This window comes from Gopherus flavomarginatus, chromosome 8 (assembly GCF_025201925.1).
Source record: "Gopherus flavomarginatus isolate rGopFla2 chromosome 8, rGopFla2.mat.asm, whole genome shotgun sequence".
Taxonomy (NCBI): Eukaryota; Metazoa; Chordata; order Testudines; family Testudinidae; genus Gopherus; species Gopherus flavomarginatus.
Genome location: NC_066624.1, coordinates 84,337,424 through 84,354,497, shown reverse-complemented (window position 1 = coordinate 84,354,497; position 17,074 = coordinate 84,337,424). Strand labels below are relative to the sequence as shown.

At 43.2% G+C, this 17,074-nt stretch overlaps 1 protein-coding gene across 4 annotated transcripts in view; it reads left to right on the top strand.

The window, feature by feature from the left end:
• The first annotated feature begins 4,691 nt into the window (after positions 1-4,691).
• Positions 4,692-17,074, top strand: part of PLOD2 (procollagen-lysine,2-oxoglutarate 5-dioxygenase 2) — a 92,523-nt gene continuing 80,140 nt past the window's right edge. The window contains exon 1 of one of the 4 annotated variants that reach the window (XM_050965903.1): positions 4,692-5,028. In XM_050965903.1, the coding sequence (XP_050821860.1) occupies positions 4,914-5,028 (115 nt within the window). In that variant the 5' untranslated portion in view covers positions 4,692-4,913. The remainder of the gene's footprint in view (positions 5,029-17,074) is intronic. The other 3 variants (XM_050965904.1, XM_050965901.1, XM_050965902.1) reach the window with 3 other exon arrangements.

Here is a 17,074-nt window from a genome sequence, read left to right as displayed (position 1 = left end):
TCCTCCAAATATTAATGATTAACCTGTTGAATTGGAGATAGTTCACCTCCCAATGACTTCATAAATACCTACTTCAGTTACCTTTGGTAAATGAAATAACCAATCATTCATTTTCTGATATAGCTGTAAAACTAATCTGAAAGGTTTTTAAAATAAATCACTTAAAATGTATAATGTGTACCTTCTAAAAATGAAACCTATGTCTATCTCTGAGTTGTGAAGAATATGTATTAAGGTTATAACAACCAACAAGAATGCACTTTTATATAGAAATCCATAAAGAAATTTGATTTAAATCAAATCCACTCTGGTTCAAACAGAAAAAATGAGTCTTAAATCCCTTTGTATATCCCACCCTTAAGTGCTGCAATGCTCAGCATCACAGCACCTAACTTTTAGGTCCGCTCCTGGCCAGCAGAATTCACAACCCTCAGTGATGTGTCAGCCCCCTATACAATGCAGGGGGAGAGTTAGGTGTGTAAGAATGGAATTCATAAAAGGCAGCACAGCTGAGCTGAGAGCCAAATTAGATAGTACAAAAGGGTGTGGCCTATCTGTACTCTAGTTTTAGCACCATGAACCTTCTGGCCATAGGCACCTAAACCAATCAGTCCTTGTTAATGAATGGAGGAGGAAGAGGAGCCACCATTCTCTCTCTTTTAGCTTTTAGCTCAGCAGTTAGGGCACTCACCCAGGATGTGGGAAACCTGCAATCAATTTCCCCCCAACTGATGTGGAGAAGGGATTTGTAGGATCTCCTAGGAGGGCCCTAGCATTGGTATATTCTGGGACAGGTCTCTCCTGTTCCACTGTGTATAAACAATTAAATATTCAGGAAGCCAGAACAAGTGAATATTAGGCTATAGCTCAAGGAGTAGGGTACTTTGCTGGGAGATGGGAGACCAGTTAGGTGCCTAAGATCCCCTTGTGACCCCGGGGTTAACAGTACTCCATATGGCAGCTGAAAGCAAGAGGAAGATTCTATTCAGGCTTTACTACCAAATATCAGTCCATCAATGCATGTTCGTTCTGTCAGAAAAGATGGACATGGTAGATTATTCTAAATAGCAGCTGTAAAATGATGCTTGTCAGATAACAACCCTTTGTGATTACAGCACCACTTTTCATTTTTATATATAATCTATCTGTATCAGGAAAAAAATTCCTAGAGGGATGATTGCATCAGCACTCTGTCTTCTTCAAAGAAATATACAATAAAAGGGAGTTGAACCCAGTGTATATAGCACTGCCTAGCCCCTAGAACGGTGATTCTCAAACTTTTGTACTGGTCACCGCTTTCACATAGCAAGCCTCTGAGTGTGACCCCCACCCAATAAGTTAAAAACACATTTTTATATATTTAACACAATTATAAATGATGGAGGAAAAGTGGGGTTTGGGGTGGAGGCTGACAGCTCTGAATCCCCCATGTAATAACCTCACAACCCCCTGAGAGGTCCGGACCCTCAGTTTGAAACCCTGTGCCCCAGAAGGACAGAAACAAGATAAAACCCAAAGCTGCAAGTGTCATAAACAGATAAGTAAGATTAATAGAACAGAAGTACTTCCTATCTCTTTTGGCTGGAAAGGGTTAACAAGATCAGTGAGCCTGGCTGTCACCTGACCAGAGGACCAATCAGGGGACAGGATACTTTCAAATCTTGAGGGAGGGAAGTTTTTGTGTGTGCTGTTAGAATTGGTTGTTGTTCTCTCTGGGTTCTGAGAGTGACCAGATGTGCAACCAGGTTTCTCTCCAATCTCTCTGATACAGTCTCTTATATGTCCAGAATAGTAAGTACTAGGTAGATAAAGCGAGTTAGACTTATGTTTGTTTTCTTTATTTGCAAATGTGTATTTGGCTGGAAGGAGTTCAAATTTGTATTTTGCTGAAAGGATTTTAATTTGTACTTGTATACTTAGGCTGGGAGGGTATTCCCAGTGTCTATAGCTGAAAGACCCTGTAACATATTCCATCTTAAATTTACAAATATAATTTTTACTGATTTTTCTTTCTTTTCTTGTTTAAGAACCTGATTGTTTTTTTTATTCTGGTGTGAGACCCCAGGAGAGGGGATCTGGATCCACCAGGGAATTGGTGAGGAGAAAGGAGGGAAGGGGGAGAGAGAGGTTATTTTCTCTCTGTGTTAGGATTACTTTCTCTCTCAGGGAGAGTCTGGGAGGGGGAGAGAGAAGGAGGGGGGAAGGTGAATTTTCCTCTCTTTTAAGATTCAAGGAGTTTGAATCACAGTGATCTTCCAGGGTAACCCAGGGAGGGGAAGCCTGGGAGAGGCAACGGTGACGGAAAGGGTTTACTTTCCTTGTGTTAAGATCCAGAGGGACTGGGTCTTGGGGGACCTCGGGCAAGGTTTTGGGGGGACCAGAGTGTACCAGGCACTGGAATTCCTGGTTGGTGGCAGCGCTACAAGTACTAAGCTGGTAATTAAGCTTAGAGGAATTCATACTGGTACCCCATCTTTTGGACGCTAAGGTTCAGAGTGGGGAATTACACCATGACAGCAAGTCAGTAAGTAATTTATATTAATTAAATAGAATATTGGCATTATACAGGCACCCACTTCGAAGCACCTACTGTTCCTCTATGGTGGTTCTTAACCTGGGGTGTGAGATGCTCTTTCTGGGGGTGCAAAAAGTGAGCTCTTTTTAGAAGGTAAATAATCAAAAACACAAATTAAGCACAGACACATAAGTACAACTACTTTGTTTCATCAAACCTATGTATTTATTAACATTATACATTTTTAATGATTACTTTAATATACAAACAAAAATATATCTAGTTTTAAAGAACTGACTTACTTCAACAATTTTTGATAAGGGGTGCGAGAACATATTTTGAGAACCAAAGGGGTGCAGGCTGCAGTAAAGGTTAAGAACCTCTGGTCTAAGAGTTAAGTGCAGCTGGATGATAAGACAACACATGATCAGATACAGGCCTTTTTCACAGGACACTTAAGAGGGAGCGGAAATAGCAAAGATCAGTGCCTGTAGCAGAGTACTGTGCACGGCAACTTTAAAGAATAAAATCTTACTGCAAATTAAAAATAACAAAACAAAACAAAACTTGCACCCCAGGCACCTCGGCTACACTCACACTTTACAGCGCTGCAACTGGGGTGTGAAAAAACACCCCCCTGAGCGCTGCAAGATACAGCACTATAAAGCGTCAGTGTAATCAGGGCAGCAGCCCTGGAAGCGCGGCTCCCAGCGCTGCACGCTACACCTGTAAGGGATGTGGTTTACATGCAGCGCTGGGAGAGCTCTCTCCCAGCGTTGCCGCTCTGACTACACTCACACTTCAAAACGCTGCCGCGGCAGCGCTTTGAAATTCCAAATGTAGCCATACCCTCACAGGCTGAGCCAGCCACGGATAGGACACTAGACTGAGGGCTTGTCTACATCACAAAGTTGCAGCGCTGGTGAGGGGGTTACAGCGCTGCAACTTAGGAGGTGTACACATCTGCAGGGCATCACCAGCGCTGCAACTCCCTGTTTGCAGCGCTGGCCGTACTCCCGTTTTGTCTCGGGTGTAGAGGATCCAGCGCTGGTGATCCAGCGCTGGTAATCAAGTGTAGACACTTACCAGCGCTTTTCTTGACCTCCGTGGAATAAGCAGGTATCCCAGCATACCTGAGGAAGCCTCTGGTAATCAAGCAGGTCTCCTTCCCCGGTTTGCTCTCGCGTTCCCCGAACCCCCGAGCAAGCAGGTCTCCTTCCCTGCGGTTTGCAGGGGGGGTCGGGGAACGCGAGAGCAAACCGCGGCGAAGCTGGTCTCCTTCCCCGGTTTGCTCTCGCGTTCCCCGAACCCTCGTGCAAGCAGGTCTCCTTCCCTGCGGTTTGCAGGGGGGTTCGGGGAACGCGAGAGCAAACCGCGGGGAAGCTGGTCTCCTTCCCTGCGGTTTGCTCTCGCGTTCCCCGAACCCCGAGCAAGCAGGTCTCCTTCCCTGCGGTTTGCAGGGGGGTTCGGGGAACGCGAGAGCAAACCGCGGGGAAGCTGGTCTCCTTCCCCGGTTTGCTCTCGCGTTCCCCGAACCCCCCCTTGAAGCCGCCCAACAGCGCTGCAGTGTGGCCACATCTAGCACCACTTGCAGCGCTGGTTGCTGTAAGTGTGGCCACTCTGCAGCGCTGGCCCTATACAGCTGTACTAATACAGCTGTAACAACCAGCGCTGCAAAATTGTAGATGTAGACATACCCTGAGCAGCAGCAACGTAGCAGGATAAATGCCCCCCACCCCCCGAGGGTGCCAGGCTCCCATGCACCCGTTGAGATTTTGGGCTAGTGTCTCCCTTTCCCACGATCGATCTGCTCAGCCACTGAGCTCCGCCTGACCCCACTGGGCTCTACCCCTCCCCCGTGCGGGGCGCCGCAGGGGCAGCCGCCTCGCTTTGCTAACGGGCACGTGCGGAGGCTTCCTACACGCTGGCTGAAAGCCGGGCCCCTTCTGCTGTTCCCCCAGCGCCGGAGCCGGCTCTGCGCGGCTCGATCCCCTCCCCCACGCGCCGCGCCGGAGCCCCCCGCCCCCACCTGCCTGAGCCAGTCCCGCTCCCGCAGCCAATAGCTGGGATGCTGCAGGAGGAGCAGCCGCGGCTCCCATCCCCCTCCTGGGCGGGGGCGGGGAGGGTCTGCCGGCTGCCCGGGACCCTCCCACCACCCCAAGCTCATAAAGCCCCCGCCCGGCCTGGGGCGGCCCTTTGCCTATTGCCCCGAGCGAAGGAGGAGTCAGGCGGCCCCAGGCAGCCCACTGCTGCGGCGGGTGGAGGCGGAGAGCTTGCGGGGGGGCTGCAGCGCCCCCTTCTCCGCGGAGCCCGGCGCCTCCCGTGGGGCGGGGGGCGGGACCAGCTGCGGCGGGGCAAACGGGAGCCGCTGGCTGCACGTCCCACTGGAGGGGCGAAGATGGCGCTGAACGGCAGCAGGCAGCCCCCCAGCCTGCTCTTCCTGCTGGCTCTGACCCTCCCGCTAGCGCCGCCAAGCCGGGCAGGGGACACCGCGCTGCCCCCCATCCCCGCAGGTGAGGAGCGGGTAGGGCGGGGGGAGGGTGCAGCTCCAGCCGGGCCCCTCTTCCTGCGCTCCTGCAGGGCTCGGGCTCATTCATTCAGGACCGGACCCGCTGCAGGAGACACGGGGAAACTGCCCTCCCGGCTGGGCTGCCCCCGATCCGCCAGGTCGCCTCCAGCTCGCGGTGGATTCTCTGCGCTTGGGGGTGTTGCAGCGAGAGGCGAACTGGAAGTTGGGAGGAATTGGGACGTTGGCTGCCCCTCCTCCCCCCCGCCGATGGTGGTTTGATGATGATTTGTAGCTGTGGTTTGAGGAGACGTTTAAAACTCTCCGATAGTTCTCCCAGCTTGGCGCTGCTAAGCCCCGTTGTTGGGAGGCTCTCCAAGAGCATCGCTAGCTCTGGCTTTGGGCTTGTGAGTTTCAGCGGAATTGGTGGCACGTGTGTTCTGCCTACTGTGCAACCAACGTCCATCTGAAAGATAAACCTCTGGGCTCTTGAGTGACTTGCCTTATGTTGAAACAGGGAACGGTTTTTGTTTTAAGTGGAAATATGTTTAAGCCTCTGAAACAGTTTTGTTAGGAGGAGGTTGGGGAGGAGGAGGGAGTAGCGCTTTCTTCATGGTGCATGAATATCTACTGATCATGAAATTCCTGCTGGGGAGGAACTAGTTAAAGATCTTCAAGTTGTTGACCAGGAAGCAGATAAATAGAGGCTCATAATGTATTTAGCAAATAGTAAGGCAGACCACACAAATATAGACCTACACTGGCTGAAAAGCTAATGTTCAAAGTCCGGATCTTTCCCCCTATTGGGGAAGAGATTTACCCCTCTTCACCCTTCCCTGTTAAGCAATCAGTCCTACTTCCTCTCCCCCATGAAAAGCCTGAGACTCATGACAAGGGACAAGGTGTTGATGGGCTATTTATTTCCTAGCTCCTGGAAGAGCAGATGGTGCCACTCACTGTGACCCAACTTACTTCCCAGTGAAGCTTTGCTACTTAATTTCTACATAAGAGTTTGCTCCTAGCTGAAGGCATTGGAGAGCTGAGTTTCCCCCTCCCTTTCGCTCCAAAGCTTGTTCACCTTCTGCTGGTTGAATCTTGTAATGTTCTAAGAAGCTAGACAGCAGCAAGAAATTCAATCCTTGGGGTGTAAAACAATAACAAAAGAACTTATGCCCAAAACCGGTTGAAAAAGTGGTCAGACACATTTGTCAAAATACTGCTTTTGCTTCCAGGGAGCCACTTGTCATAGTTTTGCTGTAATTTTTAATGCACATCTCTGACTGGATCTTGCATGGGAAAGGTATCCTATCCTGCTAGATGGATTTCACATGGTGATAAAAATAGCCTAGAGAAGGGGTAGGTAACTAGAAATGTGACATAAAAGTAACTTTTGTGATCAGCACTTCAAGAGCAACCATGTTTATTTATTTACGGTTATCTTCAGAGACACACTTCCCTGCTGCACACCCACAGTAGTCAGTTGTCATTCTGCATGTTTTAATCTAATTCAGGGCCAGATCTTGCAAACACGTCTGCAAATAATCATTACACATGGCAGCAGCCCACATTGACTTCAGTGGCTTTACTCACATAAATAGGGATTTTTCTCATAAGTAATTTTTGCTGGGAAAATCCAGTGGTTTAGGGCAACAGCCTGACATTCAGGAGGCCCAAATACAATTCCCTGCTCTGCCAGATTTCCATTGTGATCTTGGGCAAGTCATCTGTGGATCAGTACCCAAAAGACCACAAGGTACCTGGGTGCCTAAACACCAGATTTAGCAATCCTGGCACCCCTGCTGATTTTCAGTGGCACTCACACTGCACAGGTCCTGGCCACCGGTCCAGGGGGCTCTGCATTTTAATTTAATTTTAAATGAAGCTTCTTAAACGTTTTAAAAAAACTTATTTACTTTACATACAACAATAGTTTAGTTACATATTACAGACTTATAGAAAGAGACCTTCTAAAAATGTTAATGTATTACTGGCATGCAAAACCTAAAATTAGAGTGAATAAATGAAGACTCGGCACACCACTTCTGAAAGGTTGCCGACCCCCGGCATAGAGTCTTGACGAGTTCAAAGCGATAAGGTTATTTTATTGTCTGGTTTAATGCTCTCAGTGTGCAGAAGAAAACTTTTTTGGGAGTGACTCTCGTAAATCTGATCCCATTTGATTAGACAGTATCAGGCAAGGTTGTTGGGAGCTTCAGTAATAACTAATGTTACAAAATCTTGTGTTGACGTATTCCAGGCTCTGCAGGCATGTGAACTTGCTCATCTGTAGCTTCCTTATAGGGACAGTGCTGGCCTTGTTAGCTTGTGATTTTGGATTACCTCCCATTGGTGATTTCTTACAAAACTGCTCTGTGAAGTTTATTGCTCTGTGTGTGCGCTCTGATGCTGCTGTTACAGCAGCAAACTGCTTCCATTTCAAGTACATTTCCCATAAAAGCAGCCTTTCAAACTGTAGTATGTGTCTATTTTATTAACTGAGAGAAATAAATGTTTCAGGGTGAGTGTTAGATAGGATCTTAAGATTTAATGAATAGCTGCTGGACCGTTGTACAATGATCAACAGAATACTTAAGTAATCTGGTGTTTGGGGGGTTTACATTAACTAATCCTGGTGATATCTCTGTGAAGTAGGATTGATCTATTAATTTTGAACAATACTAATAGAAAACAGTTATTTGTATTATGGAGGCTGTCAGTTTTCTTAAGTGGATTCTGGCTAACATGAATATTAAGAAAATCTGTATTTCAGTATAATCTGTACTGATGTATAACAGACTGCTGACTTGGAAGCTGCTCCTTGAGATTCTTGATACTAGACACATACCAAGTTTGTTTGTTTGTTAGCTGCAGATGCCAGTTCTAACCCTTAGTGATTTTCCCGAGTTATTCTGTGCACATTTTATTGCCTTCTATTAAGTATGTTTTGCTACTCAGTGAGAAATGGAACTTGACACATCTCTCTTTTGTGTTATATCAGTCTTGAGCTTAATTTCTAGGCTGCTGGTATTTTGTGGAACAGTGTGTAATTTTCAGTGTATAACAGACACAGTCAGCATGTTCAATTTTCAAAACATTAAATTACTTACATTGGAAATCATTCATAACAGGCATGAGGAAAAGTGGCTGCCAAATACTATCTTGCTCTATTTTCAAATCAAACTACATACATAGTCTTGATCAAAAAGGCCAATGTTTCATTAATACAGAATTACAAATGTTCATGAAGAGTACAAAAAGACAGATTGTTAACAGACCAGAATTGAGCAATTTATTGCAACTAAAGTTACAAGAACCACACTAGGGGTTAATTCTGTTAAACAAAACAAAAACTCTTCTTGTCTCTCCACCCTGCCCCCAAAAGTCAGCTGTTTTTTTTTTTTTTACAGCTTTAAAAAAAAAGGTGCATGAAGACCATTTATTGTCCAAATTGAGGACAGAATACTTAGGGAAGTTCAAATCAGTATGTAACTCAGTCCATTCTGTGGATGATGAAGCCACAGTTTTAGATATCAAGACATTTCTTGTTGTGTCAAACTTAGTAAATATCTACCTCTTGTCATCTAATGTAACCCACCCAAGTGAGTTAGGACACCTATAGGGTTCAGCAGGAATTTTATGGATTGCAGTGGAGTCTAAAACAGATTTAGGTTACTATATCTATGTTTAGGTTTAGATTGCTAAATCTGGTGTTTAGGCACCCAGGTACCTTGTGGCCTTTTGGGTACTGATCCACAGATGACTTGCCCAAGATCACAATGGAAATCTGGCAGAGCAGGGAATTGTATTTGGCCTCCTGAATGTCAGGCTGTTGCCCTAAACCACTGGATTTTCCCAGCAAAAATTACTTATGAGAAAAATCCCTATTTATGTGAGTAAAGCCACTGAAGTAGATGTGGGCTGCTGCCGTGTGTAATGATTATTTGCAGACGTGTTTGCAAGATCTGGCCCTGAATTAGATTAAAACATGCAGAACGACAACTGACTACTGTGGGTGTGCAGCAGGGAAGTGTGTCTCTGAAGATAACCGTAAATAAATAAACATGGTTGCTCTTGAAGTGCTGATCACAAAAGTTACTTTTATGTCACATTTCTAATTACTTTTTTAGTCTGAATATTATTGACTTGACTTTGAAAGGCTTCCCTGGCAAAATAATTTTGACACATTTTGCAAGCCTTTCGTAGCATTCAGGATGCATGACATAATGAGGGTGGTGTGTGTTAACATGCCTAGTAAGTGCTTTGATGTATGCTAGTTAGTGCTGGAAATTTCAAAATTATCTTAGTCTATAAATCTAAGACAAAATTTTGCCACCCTTCTTCATGTTGAGTAACAACTTAGTGTGCAGCTAATTCCATTGATTTTCATTGTGCAACTTGCAAGTGTAAGGTGAATAAGTGTGGCAAAAATCTGCCCCAAACACACTAATACCAAAGCAGACTTCAGTGGAGCTACTCACTGAGCAAGTTTCTACTCCACATGAGTAAAAGTGGCAGAATTGGCCTATATATCATCAAGGCCCTGATCCTGCAAGCTACAATGCACAGGTACCTTGGCTGGCTTGCTACTCATTTTAAATCAGTGGGGCTCTGTGCAGGCAGCTTGCAGGATTAGAGTTTAAACTGGCTGCATGTGTCTCATATGAAGTACTTATTTGCAGTAATAACAATATTTGGAATTACACCATTACCGCGATATAACGTCACCCGATATAACACAAATTTGGATATAACACGGTAAAGCAGTGCTCCGGGGGGCGCGGGGCTGCACACTCCAGTGGATCAAAGCAAGTTCACTATAACATGGTTTCTTTCACCTATAACACAGTAAGATTTTTTGGCTCCCAAGGACAGCGTTATATCGAGGTAGAGGTGTATCATGACTAGATCATGTCTTAAGTGTTTTGATTTCTTTTCTCTGCCAAATTTAATTGCTCATTTAAAAACAAAAAAATTACTGGATTGTTGGCATTGAGGGACCATTCAGTTTATGCAGTGAATTGCACTATTGAAGTATGTTAATCAATGTAAATATCATTTATTTCATATGAAACTGTTAATTACTGTTTTAAAGTCTATTTTACCAGTGCTTGAATTGGTTCAAGGTACGGGCATTGTAAGGGTCTCTGTAGCTTTTAATTTAAGATGATTTTTTATTTTAAAATGCAAATATAAAGTGCTCCTCAGAATTATATTTCAGAGAGGGCCATAAACTGAAGATATGAGAGAGGAATAATTCCTTTTCAATTTAAACAGTGACTTTACTTTTCTGCGGCATAAAAATATCTTGTTTGGTGACATTTCTCTCATGGGAGTGTATTGGAACTGTGTAGGAGATATTTAGATAGTAGTTTCATTGGAGGGGGTATATTTAATCATTAAGGGACAGTCTAATAGCCTTGCTCACATTCAGGAGCACCCTATTCAATAAGTAGATGAGTAGTCTGACTATTCATGGAGTAAGATACTACTCAAGATGAGTACAGGTATCATAATCTGGCCCATATTGATAGGACAGAAGTAAAGCATCTAAAAAGCATAATTAATCACAAAACAGGTCACTTTCCACCAGTAAATAACTACCCCACAATTTTCAGTAGTTACTTTACAGTACACTGTTTCAGACACGCAACAATATTTTACGTTTGGCTCTTCTCAAAACATCCTGACTCCTTTACACTTCAATATGGTTATTATAATATATGTATAGACATTTCTTTATATTGTTTTTTTTTGTTAGTTTTAATTTAATATTGTGACTCTAGAACAGGGGTAGGTAACCTATGGCCACGTCCAGACTAGGAATTAAAATCGATTTTAGATACGCAACTTCAGCTACGAGAATAACGTAGCTGAAGTCGAATTTCTAAAATCGAGGTACTCACCAGTCTGGACGGCGCGGCATCGATGTCCGCGGCTCTCCGCTTCGATTCCGGAACTCCGTTCGGATTGATGGAGTTCCGGAATCGATGTAAGCGCGCTCGGGGATCGATACACCGCGTCCAGACTAGACGCGATATATCGATCCCCGAGCAATCGATTTTAACCCGCCGATGCCGCGGGTTAGTCTGGACGAGGGCTATGGCACATGTGCTGAAGGCGGTATGCGAGCTGATTTTCAGCGGCACTCACACTGCCCTGGCCACTGGTCTGGGGGGCTCTTCTTTTTAATTTAATTTTAAATGAAGCTTCTTAAACATTTTAAAAACCTTATTTACTTTACATACAACAGTAGTTTAGTTATATATTATAGACTTATAGAAAGAGACCTTCTAAAAACATTAAAATGTATTACTGGCATGCAAAAACCTTAAATTAGAGTGAATAAATGAAGACTTGGCACACCACTTCTGAAAGGTTGCCGACCCCTGCTGTAGAATCTCTTATACGCTGATAAATGTTCAAAAACCTTATCCTGAAAATATTTGGCCATTTCATCCTATTCTATGCAAACCAAAATTAAAGGTGCACTATGTATTGCTGTATAATTTATTGTAAGTTATGATCTTCTTTGTGATGAAGCACAGAGTAATTTCAGGCTGATTTCTGAAATAGTTTAAAGCAACAACTCTGCTTTGGTTAGGAACCTTAAACTGGAATTTTATATGGGAACCACGAACAAAATCAATGTATTTCTTCTTTTAATCCCCTAGGATATCTATAACACAATTTGAATTTTTTTTGCTGTGGAAGCAACTTGATGAACTTCTAGTGTGGATTTTTCTTGCAAGTGTAATATGGGGTTTGAAAGATCATAGTTTAATGACCTGAAGGATCTTACTGGAAGATGAGAGTTAAATCATGGAAAGTAAAAATATTTATTTGGCTGCAATGCTAATTTCATTCTTTTGATGTCACTGTTGTAATTGCAGCAAAGAGTCCTGTGGCACCTTATAGACTAACAGACGTATTGGAGCATGAGCTTTTGCGGGTGAATACCCACTTTGTCAGATGCATCTGTTCCAATACGTCTGTTAGTCTGTAAGGTGCCACAGGACTCTTTGCTGCTTTTACAGATCCAGATTAACACGGCTACCCCTTTGCTACTTGACTGTTGTAATTAAAATCTCGTATGTCTTCTTATATTTGTAATTCATGTGTGGATTAAAACAGAAAAAGTACCATTAGCCTCTAAACCTGAGATGTAAGACTGAACAAGAGAAAAGTGCTGGACAAACTTAGTTGCTCATTATGGGCTAAGTTCAGCAGACATTGAAGTCAACAGGAATGTTTCTGTTGACTTCCAGATGATATAGGATCAGATTCCACAGGCCTATCCTGCTTCCATGGATTTCAGTGAAAACCAACTTGTGCCCATGTATAGGGAAAATCAGATTCCACTAATGAAAGAAGTTCTAGCAGATGCCATTCAATCAAATGCAAAAACTAACTAGTCTTTGTTCCATAGTGTGTGTTAATTTAGAACTCTTCTTATTACAGCAAGGTGTTGTCTAGTTACTGAGCTGGATTCTGACCTTACACCTGTTTTACAATAATTTTAATAAAGTTAATCCTAATTTATAATAGTGTGAGATCAGAAACAGGCACAAGGATTTACTAAAAAGAATCAGTCACTAGCGTAAAGGTGAATAAGATACAAAGTCTTAGAGGTGGGCTAGGTATCCTACTGCTTTTCTGTGCTGACTTCCATTACAAGAGTACTGGTGAGTGTTAGCTCCAGGAGTGGAATGGGAGCAGTTTCTCACTGATGCTATATGAGGACTTGAAACATCCATTTTCCCTTGATAAGTAATATTAGCTTTCCCTGGCAAGTTGGGGTTGTGAGCTATCCATCTGTGCAGAATAAAGGAGCTCTTCAGAAAGAAACACTTCTGTTATGAAGATGAACTTCTTGCAGCCTAACTGTTTAAATAGTTAAAGCCAGACTTTCTAAAGAGTTCAGGGCTGGAATTTCAGGTGCTCAGCACCTACAATTGGGACCAGATGTTTTAAACTGTTAAGAGCTCAGCAGCTCCCAGTATGAAATTTCTGGCTAGATTTTTCAAAAGAGCTCCAAATTTTACCAATTATTTGGTGCTTAATTGGGGGTGGAACAATTCTGAAAATCTGGCCTGCATTGTGGGTGCTGAGTTCTTTTGAAAATGGGAACTGTAATGACTGTAGGGAAGCAGCATTGTGTGTCCTCAGCTCTGCTACAGCTCCAGTTCCTCTTTTCTCAAGTAAATACTGACCTCAGGATGGGTCATTACTGCAAATCTCAGTCCTTGACTTCCTTGATTAATTAGCTGTAGGGAATTGGAAGAAAGTATTCTGTAAGAATTCTCACTGTTCTGTTTGACTGATCTTGTTTAAACAGATGGCCTCATAAAGAAATAGCCTAAGGACAAGAATTTTTTTATTGATGTAGTAAACAGTCAAAAAGGCAGGAGCTAAATAAACTTGCTCACTTGTGCAGCACGTGTCAATTTCAGATTATCCACTGAAAAGCAGTCCTGTTGACAATTTACAAGAAATTCAGCACAGTTGTTTAGGGAGCAGCTGGTTCCTACATTGTAATGACGTAATGTACCAAATAAACTTTTTGTTTTTAGTTTAGTAATTGAGACCTGTCCAATGCATGCTTGAAACAAACGCTTCATTGAGTAGAATGGGTCTGATCCAAAGCCCAGTTAAGTCAATGGAAAGAATTTGATATCCATCCAAGTCCATGGCTGGTTACACATAGTCTGAGAAGGCATTCAGGTTGGACTCAATTAACACAACAAGCAATAAGATAAAGAAAATGCAAGTGAAGCTTTGAGTCCCATTTTGTGAGTAGGTGTTAGTATACACACTGTGTGTATGAAATTAGTGCTTTACTGTATGGCAAATTCAAAGCACCTTTTAGTAAAGTAAGCATTTTATTTGTATTATCCCAGCTCTGTTTTATTTAAAAAGAACATTCAGGCAGCACTTATAGCCCAGTTACTAAGGCATTTGCAACAATACTAGTTATCAGTCGGTTTCTGCATCTGGAAAGTGACCCATACTTCAGGAACAATATGTTCTAATTTCTGTCTGAAGGACCACAATAGGGAAATGTTCCGAAGAGTTTTTATCCTTACTAACACTCATTTAGATCAGTGGGAGTTACTAAATTTGGGAGGCTTTGCTGGAAGTTGAACCAGTTCCCTCTTCCTCTCCCACCCCACCCCCGAATCAGGAGACCAAAAGGTGTCAATCAGCTGCCTTTGTCCTTGACCAAGATTAGCTCAGCCAAAAGAGTATGAGCCTGGACTTGTCATAAACTTCCTAACTGTCAGGGTGATTAAGCACTGGAATAAATTACCTAGGGAGGTTGTGGAATCTCCATCATTGGAGATTTTTAAGAGCAGCTTTGACAAACACCTGTCAGGGGTAGGCAACTGATGGCACATGTGCCAAAGGTGGCATGTGGGCTGATTTTTCAGTGGCGCTCTCACTGCCCAGGTCCTGGTCACTGGTTGGAGAGCTCTGCATTTTAATTTTATTTTAAATGAAGCTTCTTAAACATTTTAAAAACCTAATTTACTTTTACATACAACAATAGTTTGGTTTTATATTATAGACTTCTAAAAACAAAAATGTATTACTGGTATGCGAAACCTTAAATCAGAGTGAATAAATGAAGTTTCGGCACACCACTTCTGAAAGGTTGCCTACCTCTGGTCTAGATAATACTTAGTCCTGCTATGAGTGCAGGGCACTGGACTAGATGACCTCTCAAGGTCCCTTCCAGTCCTATGATTCTATAACATTTGAGTCCCTGGATGGTGGAAATAGCATCAAAAGATCAGGTCTTGATTTTTTTTATTTTACTTTCTTAATTTTATGTTTTTGTCTCATAGTTGATTACTGGAGACAAAAAGCTTATGGAAAGACTAATAAACATACAAACACTACATATAAGTTTTTAATTTCCTGTAGGATGGGTATGCTCGGTGCTACCTGCAGTGCAATATACACTGCTTATAAAATTGTTGGGAGAACAGTTGCTTATTTACTTTCTTACGTTTAAGAGATACTGTGAGGAGGTTACTTTTGTTTTTTAAAGTGGTAAAAGTACATGACTTGTCTTGATAAGCAAAGAAACATCTGATACTCTAGCCAGTTCTGACTATTTTGCAGTGAGGCACACACTTAATGTACACATCACAAAAGAGTGATTATTGTGAAGTTTGTGATGCAGATAAAGATTTCAAAAGAGCTTAACACTCTCAGGGTATGGCTACACTTGAAGTTTCAAAGTACTGCCGCGGCAGCGCTTTAAAGTGTGAGTGTGGTCGGAGCGCCAGCGCTGGGAGAGTGTTCTCCCAGTGCTGCATGTAAACCACATCCTCTACGGGTGTAGCTTGCAGCGCTGAGAGCCGCGTTCCCAGCGCTGTGGCACTGATTACACTGAGGCTTTACAGCGCTGTATCTTGCAGCGCTCAGGGGGGTGTTTAATACTTATGGCCAGATTTTCAGTACATTTTAGTACATAGGGAACTGTGCTCTTCAAAGGATAGATTTTTTTCAAATGTTAACTGTCTGGCATGTAAGTATGTATTGGTGCATGAAATGCTAGTCAATATGTGCTTCAAAGCTGAGGCAAACTGCTTTAGAATTCAGAACATAATTTGAACTTTAACATTTCAGCTTAGTGCTTTTATTATTTTTAACAACTGTTTAAAATGTTTATGATCTCTTTCCCCCCGCCACCCTCCTCTGCGTATTTTTAAAGACAAAAGAGAGTATCTTATTGCCCTTATATAAATCCATGGTACGCCTACATCTTGAATATTGCATACAGATGTGGCCGCCTCATCTCAAAAAAGATATACTGGCATTAGAAAAGGTTCAGAGAAGGGCAACTAAAATGATTTGGGGTTTGGAGAGGGTCCCATATGAGGAGACATTAAAGAGGCTAGGACTTTTCATCTTGGAAAAGAGGAGACGAAGGGGGGATATGATAGAGGTGTGTAAAATCATGAGTGATGTAGAGAAAGTAAATAAGGGAAAGTTATTAACTTGTTCTCATAATACAAGAACTAGGGGCCACCAAATGAAATTAATGGGCAGCAGGTTTAAAACCAAATAAAAGGAAGTTTTTTTTCACACAGCGCACAGTCAACTTGTGGAACTCCTTACCTGAGGAGGTTGTGAAGGCTAGGATTATAAGTGTTTAAAAGGGAACTGGATAAATTCATGGAGGTTAGGTCCATTAATGGCTATTAGCCAGGATGGATAAGGAAGGGTGTCCCTAGCCTCTGTTTGTCAGAGGGTGGAGATGGGTGGCAGGAGAGAGAGAACTTGATCATTGCCTGTTGGATTCACTCCCTCTGTGGCACCTGGCATTGGCCACTGTCAGTAGACAGGATACTGGGCTAGATGGACCTTTGGTCTGACCCAGTATGGCTGTTCTTATGAGTAACTGTCAACCCTCCAATGCTAATAAAACCACCCAGGGCCCAATCCTGCAAGGTATTGCATGCTAAAGTTAATGGGACTTGAAGATAGTCTGCATTTCTCAGAAGAACTCAGCAACTTGCAGAATCAGCAGAAGGGGACAGCAAGGTCTTGGAAATGTGCATAGTCTGATCTAACTAAGCAGTAATATTCTCTCAGCTCATAGACTCATAGGTCAGAAGGGACCAATATGATCATCTAGTCTGACCTCCTGCACAAGGCAGGCCACAGAACCCTACCCATCCACTTTTATAACAACCCCTAACCCAGGACTGAGTTATTGAAATCCTCAAAATTGGTTTGAAGACCTCAAGCTGCAGAGAATCCACCAGCAAGCGACCCATGCCCCACGCTGCAGGGGAAGGCGAAAAACCTCTAGGGCCCCTGCCAATCTGCCCTGGAGGAAAATTCCTTCTCGACCTCAAATATGGCGATCAGCTAAACCCTGAGCATGTGGGCAAGACTCACCAGCCAGCACCCAAGAAGGTATTCTCTGCAGTAACTCAGTTCCTATCCCATCCAACATCTCCCCGCAGACCATTGAGCAGTCTTATCTGGTGATAATCCAAGATCAGTTGCCCAAATTAAACTATCCTATCATAGCATCC